General features: G+C 46.2%; 1 protein-coding gene across 4 annotated transcripts in view; it reads right to left on the reverse strand.

The window, feature by feature from the left end:
• The window catches only part of NTRK2 (neurotrophic receptor tyrosine kinase 2), a 331355-nt gene that overhangs the window by 63502 nt on the left and 249753 nt on the right, over nt 1-18100 (reverse strand). For 3 of the 4 annotated variants that reach the window (XR_003523612.2, XM_027614950.2, XM_027614951.2), the window contains exons 17-18: nt 6450-6622; nt 1615-1849 (exon numbers count right to left, since the gene is read on the reverse strand). Coding sequence is in view for 3 of the 4 variants with exons in the window: in XM_027614950.2 (XP_027470751.1) it covers nt 1615-1849; nt 6450-6622 (408 nt within the window). In the remaining variant the exon portion in view is untranslated. Of the gene's footprint in view, nt 1-1614; nt 1850-5175; nt 5302-6449; nt 6623-18100 lie in introns of those variants that run through there. The other variant, XM_027614952.2, reaches the window with a different exon arrangement.

Here is an 18100-nt window from a genome sequence, read left to right on the forward strand (position 1 = left end):
ACAGTGGAGATGCTTCCATCAGTAGGTAAAGGCTCCCACCATATTTTAGCTATCCAGAATAGACTAGTCATCATTAGACTCAGGACAGGTGCTTCAAAGCTCCATTTTGAACACTTAAAGTTAAGACCATACTCACGTTTTCTACAGACACACCCAAGAGAATCCTTTTCAATTTGGTCTCCACTCTTTTTTTGTCCCACAGACTGTGAACAATGCTTCTCAAGGTGACAAAGGAAGAAATCCCACAAAACAATCTACAGAAGAATATGCAGCAAAGCACTGGATTTATTTTCTTAGACTACTTGTAGTGATGTTGGTTTAACTAAAATGCAGGGGCATGAGAAGTGAGTAAGGCTGCAGAGAGGGGCATAGGAAACAAACAAAGTTCCTCAAAAAAAAAAAAATTCATAAAGGGAAGACCAAAGGTGAGGAGAAGCATTGTCTCTGTCAGTCCTACCTTACGAAATCTAGTCAAGTTTTATGTTTTACCTTCTTAGGCTATGTACACACAGCACATTTATTCCTTCTCTTTCCTGTTCTCTTCCTCTGCCTTGAAAATCAAGCAAAACCACAGGAAAACCAAATTGAGGGTTTGAGGTAGTAGCATACCTCTTCAAACCCTCACTTTCAATATCGTGACTTCAAGGTTTCCAGAGATGTCCTTTTCCTCTCCTACCCAAGTTCCGAGATCTCAGTTAACAAATCCACCTTGCCCAGGGGACCAGTTCCAGGTAATCAGGGGATTTGACTTGTTTCTGTAACTCTAGCCCTTCGTGTTTCTAGTGGTGGAAGCCTAGCTAACCAGAGGTGGGACTATTCAGGAGGAGGCAGGACAGAACTTCTTACATCTCACAAAGAAGGCCACCTGCCAACCCACTTTCAACCAAGATGGCTCTGGGTGGGAACTTCCAAGGTCTATGGTGTTATTATTTATGTGAAAAGTTCATCTTCAGCCACACCCTCAGATAAAGGCTCCAGGCATAATTTCACAGAATCAAATATAAACTTCAAAACCCTTTAACCTTGTGCCAACCAGGGATTGCCCCAAGCCCTTGGGCTCCCCTGGCTGAACCCTCACACTGAGGGCTTTTCTCTTGGAGATATCACACACCACTCTGGAGAACCATGGAAAGAGCAGGAGGGGTTTATGGGGTGCATTGTGTTCCCCCCAAACTTGTGCATGGAAGCCTTAACCCCCAGTATCTCAGACTATAGCTGTATTTGGAGATAGGGTCTTTAAAGAGGTGACTAAATGAAAACAAGGCTGTGGTGGGCCTTCATCCAATCTGGCTGGTGTCTTTATAAGACAAGGAAATTTAGACACAGAGAGAGAGAGACACCAGGGATGCGCACACAGCAACAAGACTGTGTGAACAACAAGACCATGTGAGCACACAGAGAAAGGCATTGTCTGTAAGCCAAGAAGAGAAGCCTTTGGAGAAGGCAACCCTGCCATCACCTTGACCTTGGACTTTTAGCCTTCAGAGAAAATAAAAGTCTATTAGGTAAGCCCCTTAGTCTGCAGTATTTTGTTATGGCAGCCCCAGTAAATGAATACGAGGGGCTCCCAGGGAAAGAGAGCCCTGGGGACCCCTGATGGGTGCAGCCACTCACCCTGTAGTAGTCAGTGCTGTACACGTCCCGGGACATCCCAAAGTCCCCGATTTTCACCAGGAGGTTCTCACCGACCAGGCAGTTGCGGGTGGCCAGATCTCGGTGCACGAAGTGCTGGGACGCCAGGTAGACCATGCCCGCAGCTATCTGTTGGGCGATGTGCAGCATCTGGGACTGGGTCAGCTCTGTTGGTGGGTTGCCTTCAGCCATCAGCACAGCGTCAGGCCCATGGGCCCTGTGGAGGACACAGAAGTGTTGCTGGAGCCCCAGCTCTTTCCTCCAAGGGCCCTGTCTTCCAGCAGCAGCTGGGGCTCAAGGGCTGCCTGACTTAGCTAAAGAGTGGGGGGAGCTGCTTTGCCCACAGGTGCATCCCTAAAGCTTCAATTCCCAGGAAATCTAGAATTCTCAGGGCCATGTGGGCCTGCATGGTACCCTCCTCAGCGCGCGCGCACATACACGCACACACACACACACACACAGCTCTGTGTTTTAGGGGCCCCAGAGCTAGCCTGGGGCCAGGCACCAGCCAGAGCCCCTGACCCTGAGAAGCAGTGGCGCAAAAACTATGAACAAAAATAAAAATAAACCAAAACCAAAACATGGGGGGAGAGTTTGGCTCTCTTGGAGTGGTGGAGGGGCATCATGCCCCAGTGGGAGCCCCAGCCCTCCCCTCCCAGCTACAAGCTGCAGCCAGAGAACCCCCCGCCCAGGCCAATGTCTCCAGCATGCCCCCACCAGGGCCAGAGTTTTGCAGTGGGGCAGGGTTTCCAAGCTGCCCTGGTCTCCCTCAAGCCCACCTTAGCAGAATCCCAGGGCACCCTCAGGCTGGACATTCATTCGCTATGAAAAATCCCATCTCTTGCCCACCCCTCCCCTGCCCACCTGTGCCCTGGCCACCACATGGAGAGTTCTGGGGAATCACAATACATTGATTCTTTTACTGGGCCAAGTTTTATTCTTTACATTATGGCAGTGGCGGGGGGAATATGGTATTTTATATCTTCTTTTTCTTCTATCTTATTCACTTGGCCTTTCCCTAGCAATGTGATGACTTAAGGCACCTCAACACTGGCACGTGCTTCAAGGAGGGGAGCGTCCCAGTCTCAGGATGCTCCCTCAGCCACACCAGGCCCTGCTCCTGAATCCTGCCAAGACTGGTGTCACTGGCCCCTGATGGCCTGAGGGGTGCTGCAGGGCAAAGAGTAAAGGGTCCCTCTCTTCCAGAAGCTTTGGTGGAGCAAAGTGCTGCTTCCTCCCAGAGGCCAATGAGGGAGAAGATTTCCTTCAGGACAGCTGGAAGCACTCAAAATCAATATGGAAGATTTTAAATGGATTTTAAAGTGGATGATCCCACCTGCAGGGTTGTGGAGCTGTACGAGTATTTGAAAAACGAAAGGGTTGGAGTTGTCCCAGAACACCCTGTTCCTTCTGCTTCTCCCCACACCAGCCAGCCCCACCTCGGTTGGACCATCTCCCACTGCAGGTGTATGCCCCTTCTTCCTGGCTCTAGCCCCCAGTGATTCCCCCTTTTGCTGGATTTCCAAATCCTTCATTCTTGTATTCTCAGAGAACAAACACTGGATGAGGAGGAGGGGAGTTTTCCACCACCAGGATCTAGGGGAGACTTTTAACTTGTCCAGTCTGTAATTTCCCCATCAGTCAAACAGACAAAGGGCTATTAGGCTAGGTGATCGTGTAGGTCCCTTGTATCTCTAAATATTTGGGTTGAACCATTCCAGGGGAGGAACTTCCTGGTTTTGTGCAAGAAGGTCCTAGCCCAGTTCACCTCTGTAAAGTGGGGGTACCCACTGCACCCTCCTAAGCTCATTGATGGGAGTAGTAACTGAGACTGTGCTTGTGCGGAGCTTCGTGGCCTTTCATGGAAAGCCAGTTTAAGATTGCTCAAAGGTTGAGGTTGTTTTTCCCAGCACTGAGGGGGCAGGGGAAAGGCGGAATGTTTTCACCTATCACGGGAGACAAACTCCTTACTGTGACTTTAAACGAGCAGAGAGACCTACAAGAACACATAAACTAGGAGAAATCCTGAAATATCCAGAGAATCTAGGCCAAGATGTAATCTTCATAGATTCAAATCAAAGAGTGAAATATGTTGCTCACTTGCCAGAACCCTATTTCAGCCCCAGGAATCTAGACCCTTCTAAGAATCTATGCATGGCAAAGACTCCAGAGAAGAGGAGACGTTTGAGGCCAATGCCACAGGCCACCTCTGCGTGAAGGTGCCAGAAGGCTGTGGGCCTCCAGTGCCGTCTGCACTCTCCGCTACCATGTGTGGGTTAGGGCAGTCTCCCACATTTTAAACCAGTTGTCTCCTCTGCTTGCTTTTGAGTATTTGAACAAGACTCCTTTTAATGGGAGAAGGCTTTGAGCAGAAAATCCTGCTGTAAAAAGAGGGCAGGCAAGTCTTCTAAACAAGTTCTCGAGAGGAGTATAAATAAAGTCAACACAAAAGCCCTCTGCTTCATTCTCCAGGTTACCCTGCAGCTTTTGGAAATAAAAACATATTTTTACCTCTTCAGGGAGAACATGCCTTAAAAGGGGAAAGGCACAATTAGCACCCTGGCTGGGACAGCAGGAAGGTTCAATGGGCTTCTAATGAGGGAGGCTCTTCACCTTTCCTCAGCTTATTCTCTCCAAGTGTGGGTTACAGTCAGCACTTAGCCACACGGTCTGGCTCCAAATTCTGCAGCATGCTACTTTCCTTCTGATTTTTTTAACCGGCTACCTCAAGAGGAAGCAGTGCAGTGCTTAAGGCTCTGGGTTTTGCAGCCAGGGGCTGTGGGTTTGAATCCCAGCTCTGTGACTCAGTTTTCTTGTTTTGACTATAAAATGGGAATAGTTGTAATAATAGTTTATTAAGTTTATACAAGTTAAACCATTTAAAATGCTTAGAAGTCTCAATAATATTAGCTGTTATTACTTGCAAACTTGTTGTAAGGGAATTCTGGAGAGATTCCTGAGGAAAAACTGGCATCTCTTTGCAAGCAAGAACTATGTTTCTCCTCATTTCCCAGCCACCCTAGCATAGGGCCTGGCCATGTTGGTGTTCAGTGAATGGCTTTGGATGAATAAAAAGGGTGAGAGAAAATTGTAGACATCTGTCTTTATAGGGCAGTGCCAATGACACGGGGGGGGGGGCATGGTCATGGCATTGAGGGGCTGGGTTCCCTTCCAGAAAGGGAGGATGGACTGTAGTTCACAGTGCGTTATTGTGCCTGAGGACCTGCTTCTTGGCATTGAAAACCTCTTGTTACCAGAGTTCAGCAGATTCTAAAATCAAGTGGGAGAGATTTCTAATAGCTCCATGCCTTGTGCAAGAAGCCCAGGGAGAATCAGGGGCCTGCTCCTTCTGGAATCAGAAAGGAGAGCTAGGGAGAGGTTGGCTGAGCCAAAAGTGAAAGGATCAACACACACACACACACACACACACACACACACACACACTTACACATGCACTCACATGCATACACATACACAGTGTGAGCTCACAGAAGCATTTAATTGCATCCAGGTGAATACATTTGGTGTATTATTTTTGGTGCTATATTTTTGGAAAGCACCATTTTTAATTAGAGAAGGAGCCTAGAACATGGGAACAAGGGAAAAATACTTCTTTGAGCAGATAGACCTCCACCAAATGTAGCTTCTTTTCCTCCTTTCACATGAGATCTGAAAGACAAAATCTATCATCATCTCTCCCCAGCAAGAAAAATTGCTGACACTGAGGAACGCATCAGGATGACTGACTCTGAGCACAAGGAGGTGGCTACATATTCCTAATCTCACCTGGCATTCCCTCCCCCCATGCAATCATAAGCAAGGGCTGAGAAGGGGGACCCATCCCAGGGAAGGACGACTAAATTGCATGTGTATTCATGAGCCTAGTACAAGTGATCTGGAAGGTACAAACTGCATGATGACATCTCTAAGCACAGCAGTACACTGTCCCCCGCCACCGTTCTCTCAGCAATGGACTTATTAAACTGCACTGTTTCCGAATTTTCCAGGGGCTGCCTGGTGCCCATTTCTGAGGAAAGCCCTTTCCAGGGCCCCCAGAAGCTGGAGGAGGACAGAGAGGTCTAGATGTCACTGTAACACAAGAGGTATAACATCCCCAGGGTTGCGGATCCCTCAACCATGTGGCTCTGGGGACAATATCTATTGATTATCTGTTATCACAATCGTCCCAACACTAGTCCTTGATGTGGGTACTATTATACCCCTTTTACAGTTAAGAAAACCGAGGCCGACATCTTTCCTGTTTCTCTTCAGTTATACGATCTACCAAGACACCACAGGCAGCACACTTGCTAGCCTTTCAAAGCTGAGAGGTAGCCACGTTTGAAAGAACACAGTGTGTTAGAGCCAGGAATGACAGAGAGAGGGTCCAGCTCAGGCCCACCTGGAGTCGGGGTGCCTGGGGCAAAGTGGGCTGGAGACCTACCCAGGTGGACATGGCTGCTGCTGCAGACGAGGAAGGAGAGTCCAGTCTCCCAGCCCACACTACTGGGACTGCTTACTCTTTCCATTCATGCTCTTAAATGGGCGACTTCCATTTGTACCTCCGCTCAAGGCAAATAAAAGCATCGCTTGGTTTCCTTCCCCAAAGAGTCCATGGCTCAGTTCATTTCTCCCGTCCCTCATTTCTTCAGTGTCCATTTCTTCCTCTGTAGAACGTGCTGGTGTTGTCACCAGAGAACGTTCCAGGGGATCCCTGGCCCTTCCCCAGAGCTCCCTGTCCTCACCCTCAGGCCTGCCTGAACATGGAGGTCTGCTCCCTCTTCCAGCTCCCTCCCGCGCCACACCCCGCGCCCTACCTGAGGAACTTGTTGAGGTCCCCGTGCTTCATGTACTCAAAGACCATGATGAGCGGGTCGCCCTCCACACAAACCCCGTAGAACTTGACAATGTGCTCGTGCTGGAGGTTGGTCAGCAGCTCCGCCTCACGGTGGAAGTCCTTGCGTGCGTTGTCGCTGGCGTCCTTCAGAGTCTGGGGACGAGGGGCAGGCAGGGGAGAGAAGCAACAGACTTCAAACTGAGAACATTTAAGGCAAGGTTGTGTGGAGAAGGAATGACTCCAGTGGGCCCTGCGGTTCCTAGATGTGAAGAAATTCATCTCATTCATTATACAAAAGACTGGGAAATGGCCTCGTTCCTGAGGAAGTACTGTCTGTATTAAAAACTGAGGAGCAGTCGCCCCTCATGGGTGTGGAAAGCTTTGCAGTTGATGAAGTGCTCAGTGTAGGCGTTTCCTCATAAGTAACAGGTAGGAGCTTTTTCGAGTCTTCAGCCTTTTTAATCCCTGTTATCAGTCAATTATTACCACAGACTTCTCTTCCATTGTGGTACCTGTTCTGCTTTCAAGGATGCCATGGGCCGCTCACTTCTGCTCACATAACTTTAAAAAAAACTTCATATCATGGAAATATTCAGTCGAGAGAAGAGCATAATGAACCCTCACATACCTATCTTCCAGCCTCGACAGTGATCATTTTGCCAGTTTTATTATGTAACGCGTTCAAAAGCCTTCTCCCCCCTGGGCCCATGCAAGCTGCCGGCTCAGCAGATGCCCCTGTCCGGGCAGTGCCAAGCTGGCCCATCACGTTGCCAAGATGACAATGCCCAGGGTCATGCCGGCCAGGCTCTGGGGCCCTTAGTTCTCTTCTCAGAGCGCTCCGCCAGCGCAGTGTCATAGGGCAAAGCTGACATTCCGTGATGCCACACACCTGTGCTGAGCTCCTGCCCTGTGCCAGTCACAGAGCTAGAGCTGTGCTGGCATCAGGAAGACAGTGACCCAAATCCTGGCCTCAGGGGCTTATTTATGGGCAAAGAGGGAGAGAAGTCACATTGATAATTACTCTACTTCACGCTTAAAACACACATCCTAAATGAACCAGCTCACCTGTATCTCTGTCCAGTTTGATCACTTTTTTTTTAAAGATTTTATTTATTTATTTGAGAGAGAGAGAGAGCACAGAAGGGGAGTGAGAGGGAGAAGTGGACTCCCACTGAGCAAGGAGCCCGATGTGGGATTCGATCCCAAGGACCCTGGGATCATGACCTGAGCCGAAGGCAGACGCTTAACCAACTGAGCCACCCAGGCGCCCCGGTTTGATCACTTGACATGTCTCTCTTGAAACCTATGCTTTTACCGTAACAAGGCTCTGCAGCTTCCCACATGACATCAGGCCAGGCCTCCCTGTCTCTGCCCGTGTCCCTCCCTTTGCCTGGAATCCTCACTCGGGCACGGTCACCAGGGTCACAGGGTGAATAATGCCCCCACAAGGGCGTCCACATGCCAATCCCCAGAATCTATGAATGTTACCTTACATGGCCAAAGGGACTTTGCAGATGTGAGTAAGTTAAGGGTCTTGATGCAGAGGGATTATCTGAGTGGGCTCCGAGTCATTCCACACAAGGGGCCTTGGGTGAGAAGGGGGGTCAGGAGAGAGCAGCTGTAAGGGTAGAAGCAGAGGTCAGACTGGACACAGGTGCCACGCTGCTGGCTTAGAAGAAGGGGCCACAAGCCAAGGAATGTGGGTGGCCTCCCAAAACTGGAAAAGGCTGGGAAATGTTTTCTGCCCGAGAGCCTCCAGAGGAGCCAGCCCCACTGACATCTTCCCTTTGGCTTAGTAAAACTGATTTTGGACGTCTGACCATGGGAACTGTGAGAGAGATTGTTTGTGTTGTGTTAGCCCCCGAGTTTGTGGTAATTAGTGACAGCAGCTACAGTTAAGGGATGAGGAGAAGGAGGCCCAGAGGACTCCTGCTGGTAGAGGTAGCACGTGCGCACGTGAACACCTTCTCTGGAGACCGCAATGAGTGCTTACCAGTGTTAGATGGCAAATGTGAACATCCATAGTCACAAAAAATTGAACACTGGAACAGAATGAAAGCACGGTCATGCATCAGAAGTGTACTGAGTGTGAGACTACATACCATGTCCAGGATCAAAGAACACTGCCAGGCCCCTGGCGGTCCTGCTATACCTCGCTGCCTTGACTCTGCTCTCCTGGGGGGATGCTCCTGACCCGGGCAGCTTCTAGACCTTGGGATGTGCCACAAGTCAAACTCCCGAGGAAAAGACCCTGGCATGGAAGTTAGCAGCCTAACTGCTAACTTTGGAAGTTAGCAGCCTAACTGCTAAAACTAGCATTTACTAGTATTAACACCTGCTGGGAGGGACTGGGCAGAGGGAGAAGCTGAGCTGTGATGCACTCTCAACACACCTCGTCTGGCCCTCCAGGATGACCCTTCAGGGCTGTCCTGAGTTGAGCCAAGGGGGTTGGGCCTTTGGAGCTTCACACCAGCCCACCATTGGATGGAGGCCACCCCAGAAGGAGAGTGTGACCTTGCGTGGACTTCCTGAGCCCCTATAGGTTACTGGCAGCTGAGACTGTTGCAACCTTCCCAGCAAGCGAGGGAGCAAGTCCTTCATTCCCAAAGGGGGCAAGAGGCTCGTCATCAAGTCTGCTGCATGATGAGCTTGCAATATGTAACTTAGCATGCGGAAGGCCGCTCTCCACACAGGAGGGCACGGATGAATATGCAGGGCCTGCCTCACCTCAGTGACAAGGAAACATTAAGATGACAGAAGCAACAACAAGGTCGCAAAGTCTTTTCTGCTACAATCTAGCATTTTCATGAACTGACCTTAGCCGGATTGAAGCTTTCTCTCCAGTGATGACCTGACCCAATGGGACAGAAATTATACCTAGAGTTTTCTTTAGGCTAGAGGCAGTTGTTTCTTATGCCAAATTCTAGAGATACCAATCGAAAAAAGGGTCTGGTGGTGGGGTTCCCCATTCTCATGTTAGCATGTGGTTTTCTGAGTAGGGTCCCTTAAGAGCACCTGCTTTAAAAAGTGAGATTTGGTCCAGCAAGTACTCAGAGAGGCTATAAAACTTTGGCAGGGCTGTTGCCATGGAAACCACACATTTCTTCATTTAATAACAAAATGAACAGTGGCTGAGAGCCTGGGGTCTGGGGCTCTGCTCCCTGGAACCACCAGAAACAGGGTTTATACCCACCCAAACTCAGCCCCTTCATCCCTGTTGCATAGGGAGGTGTGAAGTGCTTATCTCGATGACTTGTTTAGGTTGGTTTTTAATCCAATGACTGTTTTGTTGAATTTCTAAGTAGGAAAAAATCACAGTTAGGGCAAGCAGATAGACATGGAGGAGATGGATGTTGTCATCGGCTGGTGCAAAATACATACATGGGAACATCTTTCATCCTTGGACTTGCATTGTGGTTTTGGGTATGTGTCTGTCTCCCCACTATTCCTTTGACAGCAGAATCCCGTGTTGGGCAAAGAAAAGAACACTTGACCCATAAGTTCTGTGTAAACTAGAGATAAAAGAGCACTGGAAGGAATGAAAATTGAGCGTTCATCTGGAAAGGTGGCACATGGGTCTGAGTATAGGCAGAGAAAGCAGGCAGGAGGATGTAAGGATGAAGAAGAGACTTCCCAATTCACTGTCTCCTGGAGGGCTAGCCACAAAAGTCTGTGCTCTCCTTCTGGTCAAAAGACAGGTCCTCATAATGGTGGTACTCAAAAAGAAGGTGTTCTAGCTTAGAATTTAAAAAAAAAAAATCTGGGTTCAAATTCTGACTTTGCTCTGGACCTCTCTGAACTCTGGTTTTCTCCTCTGTGGAGTGAGGGTAATGATATCATCTACTTCACAGGGTCACCGGGAGGACTGAGTGAGGTTGTGTAAGCTGAGATGTGTCCCAGGTCCCTGGTAGAGAGTGATATTTGAAATCAAAACCACAACCAGGCCTGCATTCAATTTGCCTGCCTGAGGATCCAGGAGGCCAAAAGCTGCATGGATAAGGCACAGGGATGGCCCACCATGAGAAGAGTGGGCCCTGGAGGCTGTCCCCATTCCCCTCCGAAAGCCCTTTGAAGCCTGCAGTGTCTTCTCAGAGATCAAGACTCTTTACTCAGAGCCTGCCTTGCATTGCTGGGATAGCTTATTGCTGGTGCCTTGGCCTACCTTTAACAGTGAGCTAGAGAAGGCTCTTGACCCTTTTAGGCTATTATCGTCACAAGGCGTGAACAAATTCTGCATGTAACCTCTTTTCTTAAGTTTAGCTTTAGAGTGTTGATTAAGAATGCTAGACTGTGTGTGTGTGTGTGTGTGTGTGTGTGTGTGTGTGTGTGTGTGTGTGTGTGTGTGAGTGTGTGAATATGTGTGTGTGAGAGAGAGAGAGTCAGGCGGTGCGGTAGAGGGGTAGGATGGGAGAGAAGACAGGATTTTCGGGGGGGGCACACCAAACTAAAAGAGCTAACGAGCATCTAACATTTCCATTCCCCCAAAGCAATCTACTGCAGGAAGAGATTGTTCTTAGTGTAATGTCAGAAGCTGTGCTTCAGTAAAATTTTTAGATTTAAGAAAGATTTCACTATTCATGGGGCAAGAGCATCCCACAAACCTAGCTCCATCCTATGAGCCCATCCATTTTTGCATGTTGGGTCCTTTTTCTAAATTATGATTCAACTCTATTTTAAGAGATTCAGAAAATATGGCAGTAACAAGTTGGGCAAAATCATCTTCTGAATTTGGCACTCGAAGGACAGAATTTTTCTAAGGGTGGAACCATAGCCAGACAGCAATCAGAAGCTGGAAAAATCCTGCTATCAACCCTATTTATAAAAATCATCTCTGTTTTTGTACCATGGCTGATTGTCATTTTTCTCAATTAAGGGAGGCTTGGCTGGTTCCCCGAGTCCTTGGCAATGGACATGAGGTGGCAGCTTCCCTCACTGACAATCGCCACCACTTTGACAGGCATATTTGCCCCATCATTGAGCATTGCTATTTTCTTACTCCTGGTGTCTGCTTTGTAGTTTTGTTTCTTCTTATTCCTGGTGAATTTCCTGACACTTCAAAGCTACCATCCTTTTCTGAAGTCATTCTCAAGGGAGAGGTCTCATCCAGAGCTACAGCGAGTTACTGCCTTGAGCACACAATGATTCAGAGTTGGGAGAATTGAGCAGCATGCAATAAACTTCAGCACAGAACTGAGAAACTAGTGAAGGCAAAATAGAAGTCAGGAAAAAAAAGAAAGGAAAATTAACATTCCTCTCAAATGCTTCCCCAAAATATTAAGGCTAACTGACAGGAAGCTGGTAGGAGAGGCAAGAGAGCTTATTTGAAATCATCCATGTGAATGGATGCTGTAGGATACGACAAATGATCATGCATTTCAAAGTACAGGTGGTTTAGGAGACACAAGGTAAAACAGAGATTGTGTCCTTTTTTTAAACAGGTCTTATATTCTTCTCCTATAATTTTTGACATTGTAGAAACAAAGTTAAGGTGAAGGATAAGAAAAGAAGAGATCATTATGGTGAGACCTCATCGTGCCCAATGCCCACCGCCATGGGGGGGCAGTGAGTAAACCCCCATAGGAAACAACTAAGATGCACGAGAATGTCAATGTGCCTAAGTTCTTCTGGGTCAGGTTCACTGGGTCAAGATCTGTCACTAATGGAGACTGTTGACTTTTCCGATATCTCTCAGACCTGCACTGTATGGTCGCCAATAGCCACAAGTGGCTGGTGGTCATTTGAAATATGGCTAATCCAAATTGAGATGTGCTGTAGGTATAAAATACACACCAGATTTTGAAAACTTGCAGTGAATAAAATATCTCATTAATATTTTTATATCAACAATATGTTAAAATGATATTTTAGATATGTCGAGTTAAATAAAATATATGAATACAGTTAGCTTCATCTGTTTCTTTTTACTTTTTTAATGTACATACTAGGAAATTTAAAAATACTAATGTGGCTTGCATTTGTGGCTCATATTATACTTCTGTTGGACACTACTGTTCTATAAAAGCCATATCAATATGCTATCAATGGATCAACATGTCTTTTCGGACTGCTGGAAAACAATACTAAACTGAAATAGAATTAAGGCAGATACCCTTCTTGTAAGGTTTTCATGGGCAATGATTAGCCAGGTATTTAGAGTAAGCTGTCATCCCAGTGCTGAGATTCTTCTAACTTATAGGGTCTCTTCTAAAGAATGGTAGAGGAAGCTTTTACCAAATTCTTATAAAAGTGAACTTTGGAAGACTATGTTGTAATAAATTCAGAGATAGGAAGAGTTTGATAGAAGATCTTAAAAACTAAGGAGGGCACATTAGGTGGCTCCCCTACATCCTGACAAATGTAAAAACTAATGAAGTGATGATATGAAAATGAAATTGATCACACTCAGTGCTCACTGCATACTAGAAACCAACACTCTGTGTATATCAACTCGATCATATGTAACTGGCCTTTGCGAGGACTTTAATTATGTACCAAGTGACAGCTTCAAATACAAGATTCATAGCCAGGGTGTTGATTGCTGCTATCTTTATTTTCACAGCCACGCTAACTCTTACAGTTCAGAATCTAACGAGTCGACCACCCAATGGGAAACACAAGGCCAAGTCCTAATTCACATGCTTTAAAATGCTTGCACTAATTTGGGTGGTGAAATTGACAGCTTATGTGTGCATATTACATCAAGCTGCATATTACCAATGCTAAGTCTTTGGAAGACATGAAACTAATTCATAGCAACAGTCATATATGAGTGATATTGACTCAAAGGAATGAGTCAGAAGTCCTACAGTAAGGGCAGCTGCAATATGTTTACTGGCTTTAAATACAATTAAAAATCAGAGCCGATTTCACTAAAGTTGCTGATGGATCATGGTAGATCGGAACTCAATCAGGAGATGGGTTGTCATGCTAAAGTCAATTAAAAAGTAGCACAGCTACTGCAAGGCCCAGGTTCCAGAGATATAGAAGTGTGAAGTGAAGCCTCCAGCAGTGTTCAGTACCAGAGGAGTCCTCATTCCAGTGAAATGCACTGTTTTGGGTTTAGCATTCTGAGAAGATGGGAATAAATTGGAGTTGAGCCAGAAAATAGGGTTAACAAGATAACTTAACAGGACAAAAAACAGATCTCCCATCAAAGGTTAAAAGTTGAAGTTCCTGGAAAGGGGACATTAATGGAGCAACGTAGTAACTGGAGCCTACCTGACTCAAGTACCAGAGGGGGTTCTCACCAGGAAGATGTCGCTCTCCATCCCATAGTGTATGTGAGTGTGCGTACACACACACACACACACACACACACGCATGCACGCCACCAGGGACAAAAATGGGCTTACACTAAAGTACAATAGAAATATACTAAACAATGTCTGGATCATAAAGACAATGAAGGCTTTTAATAAGCCACTATTAAAAGTTCTATAATTTCTATTCCTAGAGACTACATAAAGATGGGAGTGGATAGCACTTTCTGTAACATTGTCTGCTGGTAAGGTATACAAACTCCTTTTTTGGGGCAGAGCTAATGAATGTTCTCTTTAATATACTCATCTTGTCATCTTCCATTTCCATTTTGTTGGAACAAGGATTTCACGTGCCAGTATCCATGGAGAAGTGTGGAGGGAGCACAGGAAGAGGGAGGAACGGGAGGTAAACTTCACGATTAATCAAGATGTGAGGACTGATAGGGTGACTACCATAAAAAAATAAAAAAACAAAAAACTCCAAAATGAAAGAAAGAAAGAAAAGAGCCACCTGTCTTAGAGAAATTTGTGCCTGGGTAGAGCACTTTAAATGATGAACTCTCAATGCCCTTTCTCGTCTATGGATTGTTTCACTGTTCTAGAACGGGAGAGAATGAGCTTTCCTTTTTGAACCCTTATTCTGCCCTATCCATGTTCTGAGACAACTGGCTCTAGTCGCTTCTTCCCCCACAAAGGGCCTCATCTGTCCCATGTGACGACCTTGGATGGTTGGGCCACAGGTAGGTGACCTGGTGAAGACAAGAGTGGAATCACTGAACACACAGTCTTTTCCTTCTTGAGCAGTCTGAATGGAGGAACAGAGACTGCATGAGCAGCAACTGGCCTGGAAGCAGGAGTCAAGTGTTAGGAAGCAGCAGAAAGGCAAGAGATACCTGGACTCCATCAGCAGGGAAACCTAGAGGGCAATCCCTGATATCTCCTGCTGAGAGGATGAAGAAGGCACAGTCCTAAGGGCTACCTCAGATCCAGAGCAAGCTTGTAGACCCCAGGTGTTCTAGTCACAGTGAGGCCTTTCTGCCCTGCAGTTCCTATTTGAGTTGGTCATCTTCTATTTTTTTCTTCTCAGCTCTTCACTGCTTCTTTCAGGGATAGAATCTCTAATATTCTTTCGGGAAACCATGGTTCCCCACATTCAGTCTCTGTGTGTTGTGTAGAGCTGACCCCATCTTCCATTTCCAGGGATATGTATGTGACTCAAGTCTGGATATTCAGATTATCCAGAGAGTCAGAGGACCTGGTGACCCAACTCAAGAAAAGCCAGTAGGAGTTGGCCCTTGGACTTCAGTGTAATTGTTGGGAAACAGGAGCTCTCTTTTGGGTTGCTAGGATGGCAGGATCTAAGCCCAGAGCCATTGCTGCCAAGTCTTTACCACAGTGGAAAGGGGAGAACCTGTCTGGGAATACAGTTGATACAGAGGAAAGCAGAGCCAAGAGGTACATACAGGGAGAATTGATTTCCTCGACCAGTAGTACCTGAAACTAGAACAGCAATAGCAAGGTTTTCCAGTAGCTTCAGCAAATAAATTTCCTTTTCTGCTTAAACCAGATTGAGTTAGGTTTCTCATAAGTATTCTATAATTCTTCTTATCAAAGCTGATTATGATGTTTTGCTTATATTCATTCAAGGTTTCTTTATTTCCACCTATTTCTTGGAATTGCATTTCTACTCAGAAAAACACAAAAGTGTCTCTCATCCTTACACACAAATGAGCCCAACTAACATATACCTTTGCATTAGTTGGTAAGTGGCATTGTGTTGAATTTCTTCACTTGGGTCTACTAGAGCATGTGCAAAATTCAATAAGTAAAAAGTGTGGTGCATCATGAGCATCAGACTTATGGGGAGGCCTGAGTTTTAGTCCTAGATCTGACATTAAGTGCCCTTGTTCAAGCTACGTGATCTTGGATGGGTCATTTGTCTTCTCTGGGTTCCCATTTCCTCACTGGCAAAATGCGGGAGTTAAGCTAAAGAACATCAGTTAATAGCTCTATATATCTGCATGGTAGTTTAATTATTTCTAAAATGATTTCTCATTAGATAACATTATTCTATATATATATATCATCTTTACAGTTCCTCTCAGCTATAAAATTCTATGACTATCAGTAGCTCATCAGATCATTTCCTTACCTAGAAATGCCAACTGCGACTCTTCACTATTTCAAAGGCTACTTTTTTCTATAGTTTATCTATCCATCCGTCCCTTCATTCATTCAACAAGCATTTATTCCATGCTACTAGATATTAGACAATGTGCTAAAAAGCATGGATTCCACCCTCAAGGATATGCCACTCTAACAGAGGAGACACACAGTCATGCCATTGATGACATAAGCCCACAGATACATATAGAATTAACAACCTTGACAAAGGCTATAAAGGACAAGTACAAATGCCTTAATAGATATAATAGCGAGGTCTGACCCAGCTGGCAGATCAGGCAAGGGGAGGTCTCCCCAAAGATGAGCAACTTGAATGGAGAGCGGAGGGATTAATGGCAGCTGTGTGGACTGAGGGGCTGAGGTAGGGCTCTCCAGACATAGGAATGGCAAAACATGTTGGATGCTACTTAGGGGCTGCAGAACAGTAATGTGCCAGAGAGCTTATCAGTCAACTCTTCCAAAACCCCTGGTGAAGAAAATCATCATTATTCCCTCTGTTAACAAGAAGATATTCAGAATCATGAAATGCAAAAATCCGGAAGGAAGTGCCTGCTGAAGTCAGATCTCACCATTCCTAGTCTCAAATGTTCCTGTGCAGTGCCTCTCACTTGCTTTAACTTACACCTCGAGGAAGTCACTCGACTTCCCTGGGTCTCGGATTTCTCATCTATAAAACATGAGACTTGGGTTCTATATGGTTTCTAAAGTCTGTCTTGTATGCAGCATTTCTAGAAATACACCTGAGTTAGTGGAGAGGGGGAAGAGAGGCCATGAATCCTACGAAGCGCACTTTATTTAAAAAACAAAAATCAGCGTGCATTCATAGTACAAGAAAATGTTGTAGGCATCATAGCCATTGAAATGCAGGTTGGATAGAGCCAAAAATAGCTAACCCACAGCTAATGCAGGGAAACTACCATGAAGCGTTTCCTTGGCAATTGAGTTACTTAAAGGTAAAGTAACTCATTCTGTTCAAAGATGGGTTCCTCTGCTCCTCGTCCTCTTTATGGGTTCTTCAATTGTAATTCAGTGTAAAGGGAAAAAAACAGTTGTTGCGTCCATTTCACTAAAAAGCAAAGGTCATCCAAAAAATATCAAGAAAAGGTCAATCTGGTTGGCTCCAAACAAGCAGATCCTCTAACGGGAGAGGTGTGCTCAGCCCTCGTGGGTTCTCGAGTGTCTTAGGATCACTTCCGTCTTAGACCGGCTCCTGCAGATCCCTCAAGTTCTTTAAATCATTTGGGGCAGGCGATGCCAGAATTTACAGAAAACTGACATCTGTCAGTCTAAATGCAAAGCCTTGGATTTCAAACCAGTCAGCTCCTTCTAGAGAAGGAAAGAGGACAATAGCTGCTATTTCTTAGATGCATAATCAATGCTGCAGGGGTTGCTAGGCAACGGGCAGAAAGCCTGTCAAACATCCCTGGGTGCCTCCAATGGAAGAGGAGCATCTCTGGCGGCAACTCCTCAGAGGTGACAGGCTGGGTGGGGCCCCGGAAGCTGCATTCCGTTTGTCTCATTCCTTAAAAAATCGCTTTGCTGTGGTTAGGACTGAACCATAGACATTTTCCTCCCAGGCTCAGGGGATAGTGTTTGAATACACTTCCAGTTGCTGAGCCCACAGCCTGAAAATTGAGCAGGTCAGGCTGGTGAGAGCAGCTCTGTAAGGGGTCCGTGTGTTATTCCGATCCATTCATCCTGGAGCTGGGGAAGGTCTGACTCGTGCCTTGGGTGGCTGCAGCCGCTGGATCCCAGAAAGTGAAAATGGGCATCCTCTCTGAAGCTAGAAGTCATTCAGGCAAACATAGCCTCTGATTGCAACAAGACTTCGCATGCAAGGTCGTGGAGATGAGACGTCTTAGGTGTGCGACCTTGAAGTTGGAATGAATTTTTGAGCGGCAGGCGTTTCGTCCTCTTGACTTGAAATAACAGTTTCATTTGAATTTCAACAAGAAGGAACTAGCAGAGAGGGAGTCAGGAGTTGATACAGGGGAAAAATCAAGTTTGTGTTGGTTTGGTGGTTTTTTGTTGGTTTGTTTTTAGCAGTGTTGATTCACAAGCACTCACCATAGGTCATGAATTCGCCAACTTCTTTGGCAGGAGGTTTATGAGGACGAGGTCCTGTGTCTAGGTCAGAGGTAGGATGAGGACTGGGACTGGATTCAAACCAGGGAGAACCCTCACTGAT

The sequence above is a fragment of the Zalophus californianus genome, chromosome 13, assembly GCF_009762305.2.
Source record: "Zalophus californianus isolate mZalCal1 chromosome 13, mZalCal1.pri.v2, whole genome shotgun sequence".
Classification (NCBI taxonomy): Eukaryota; Metazoa; Chordata; class Mammalia; order Carnivora; family Otariidae; genus Zalophus; species Zalophus californianus.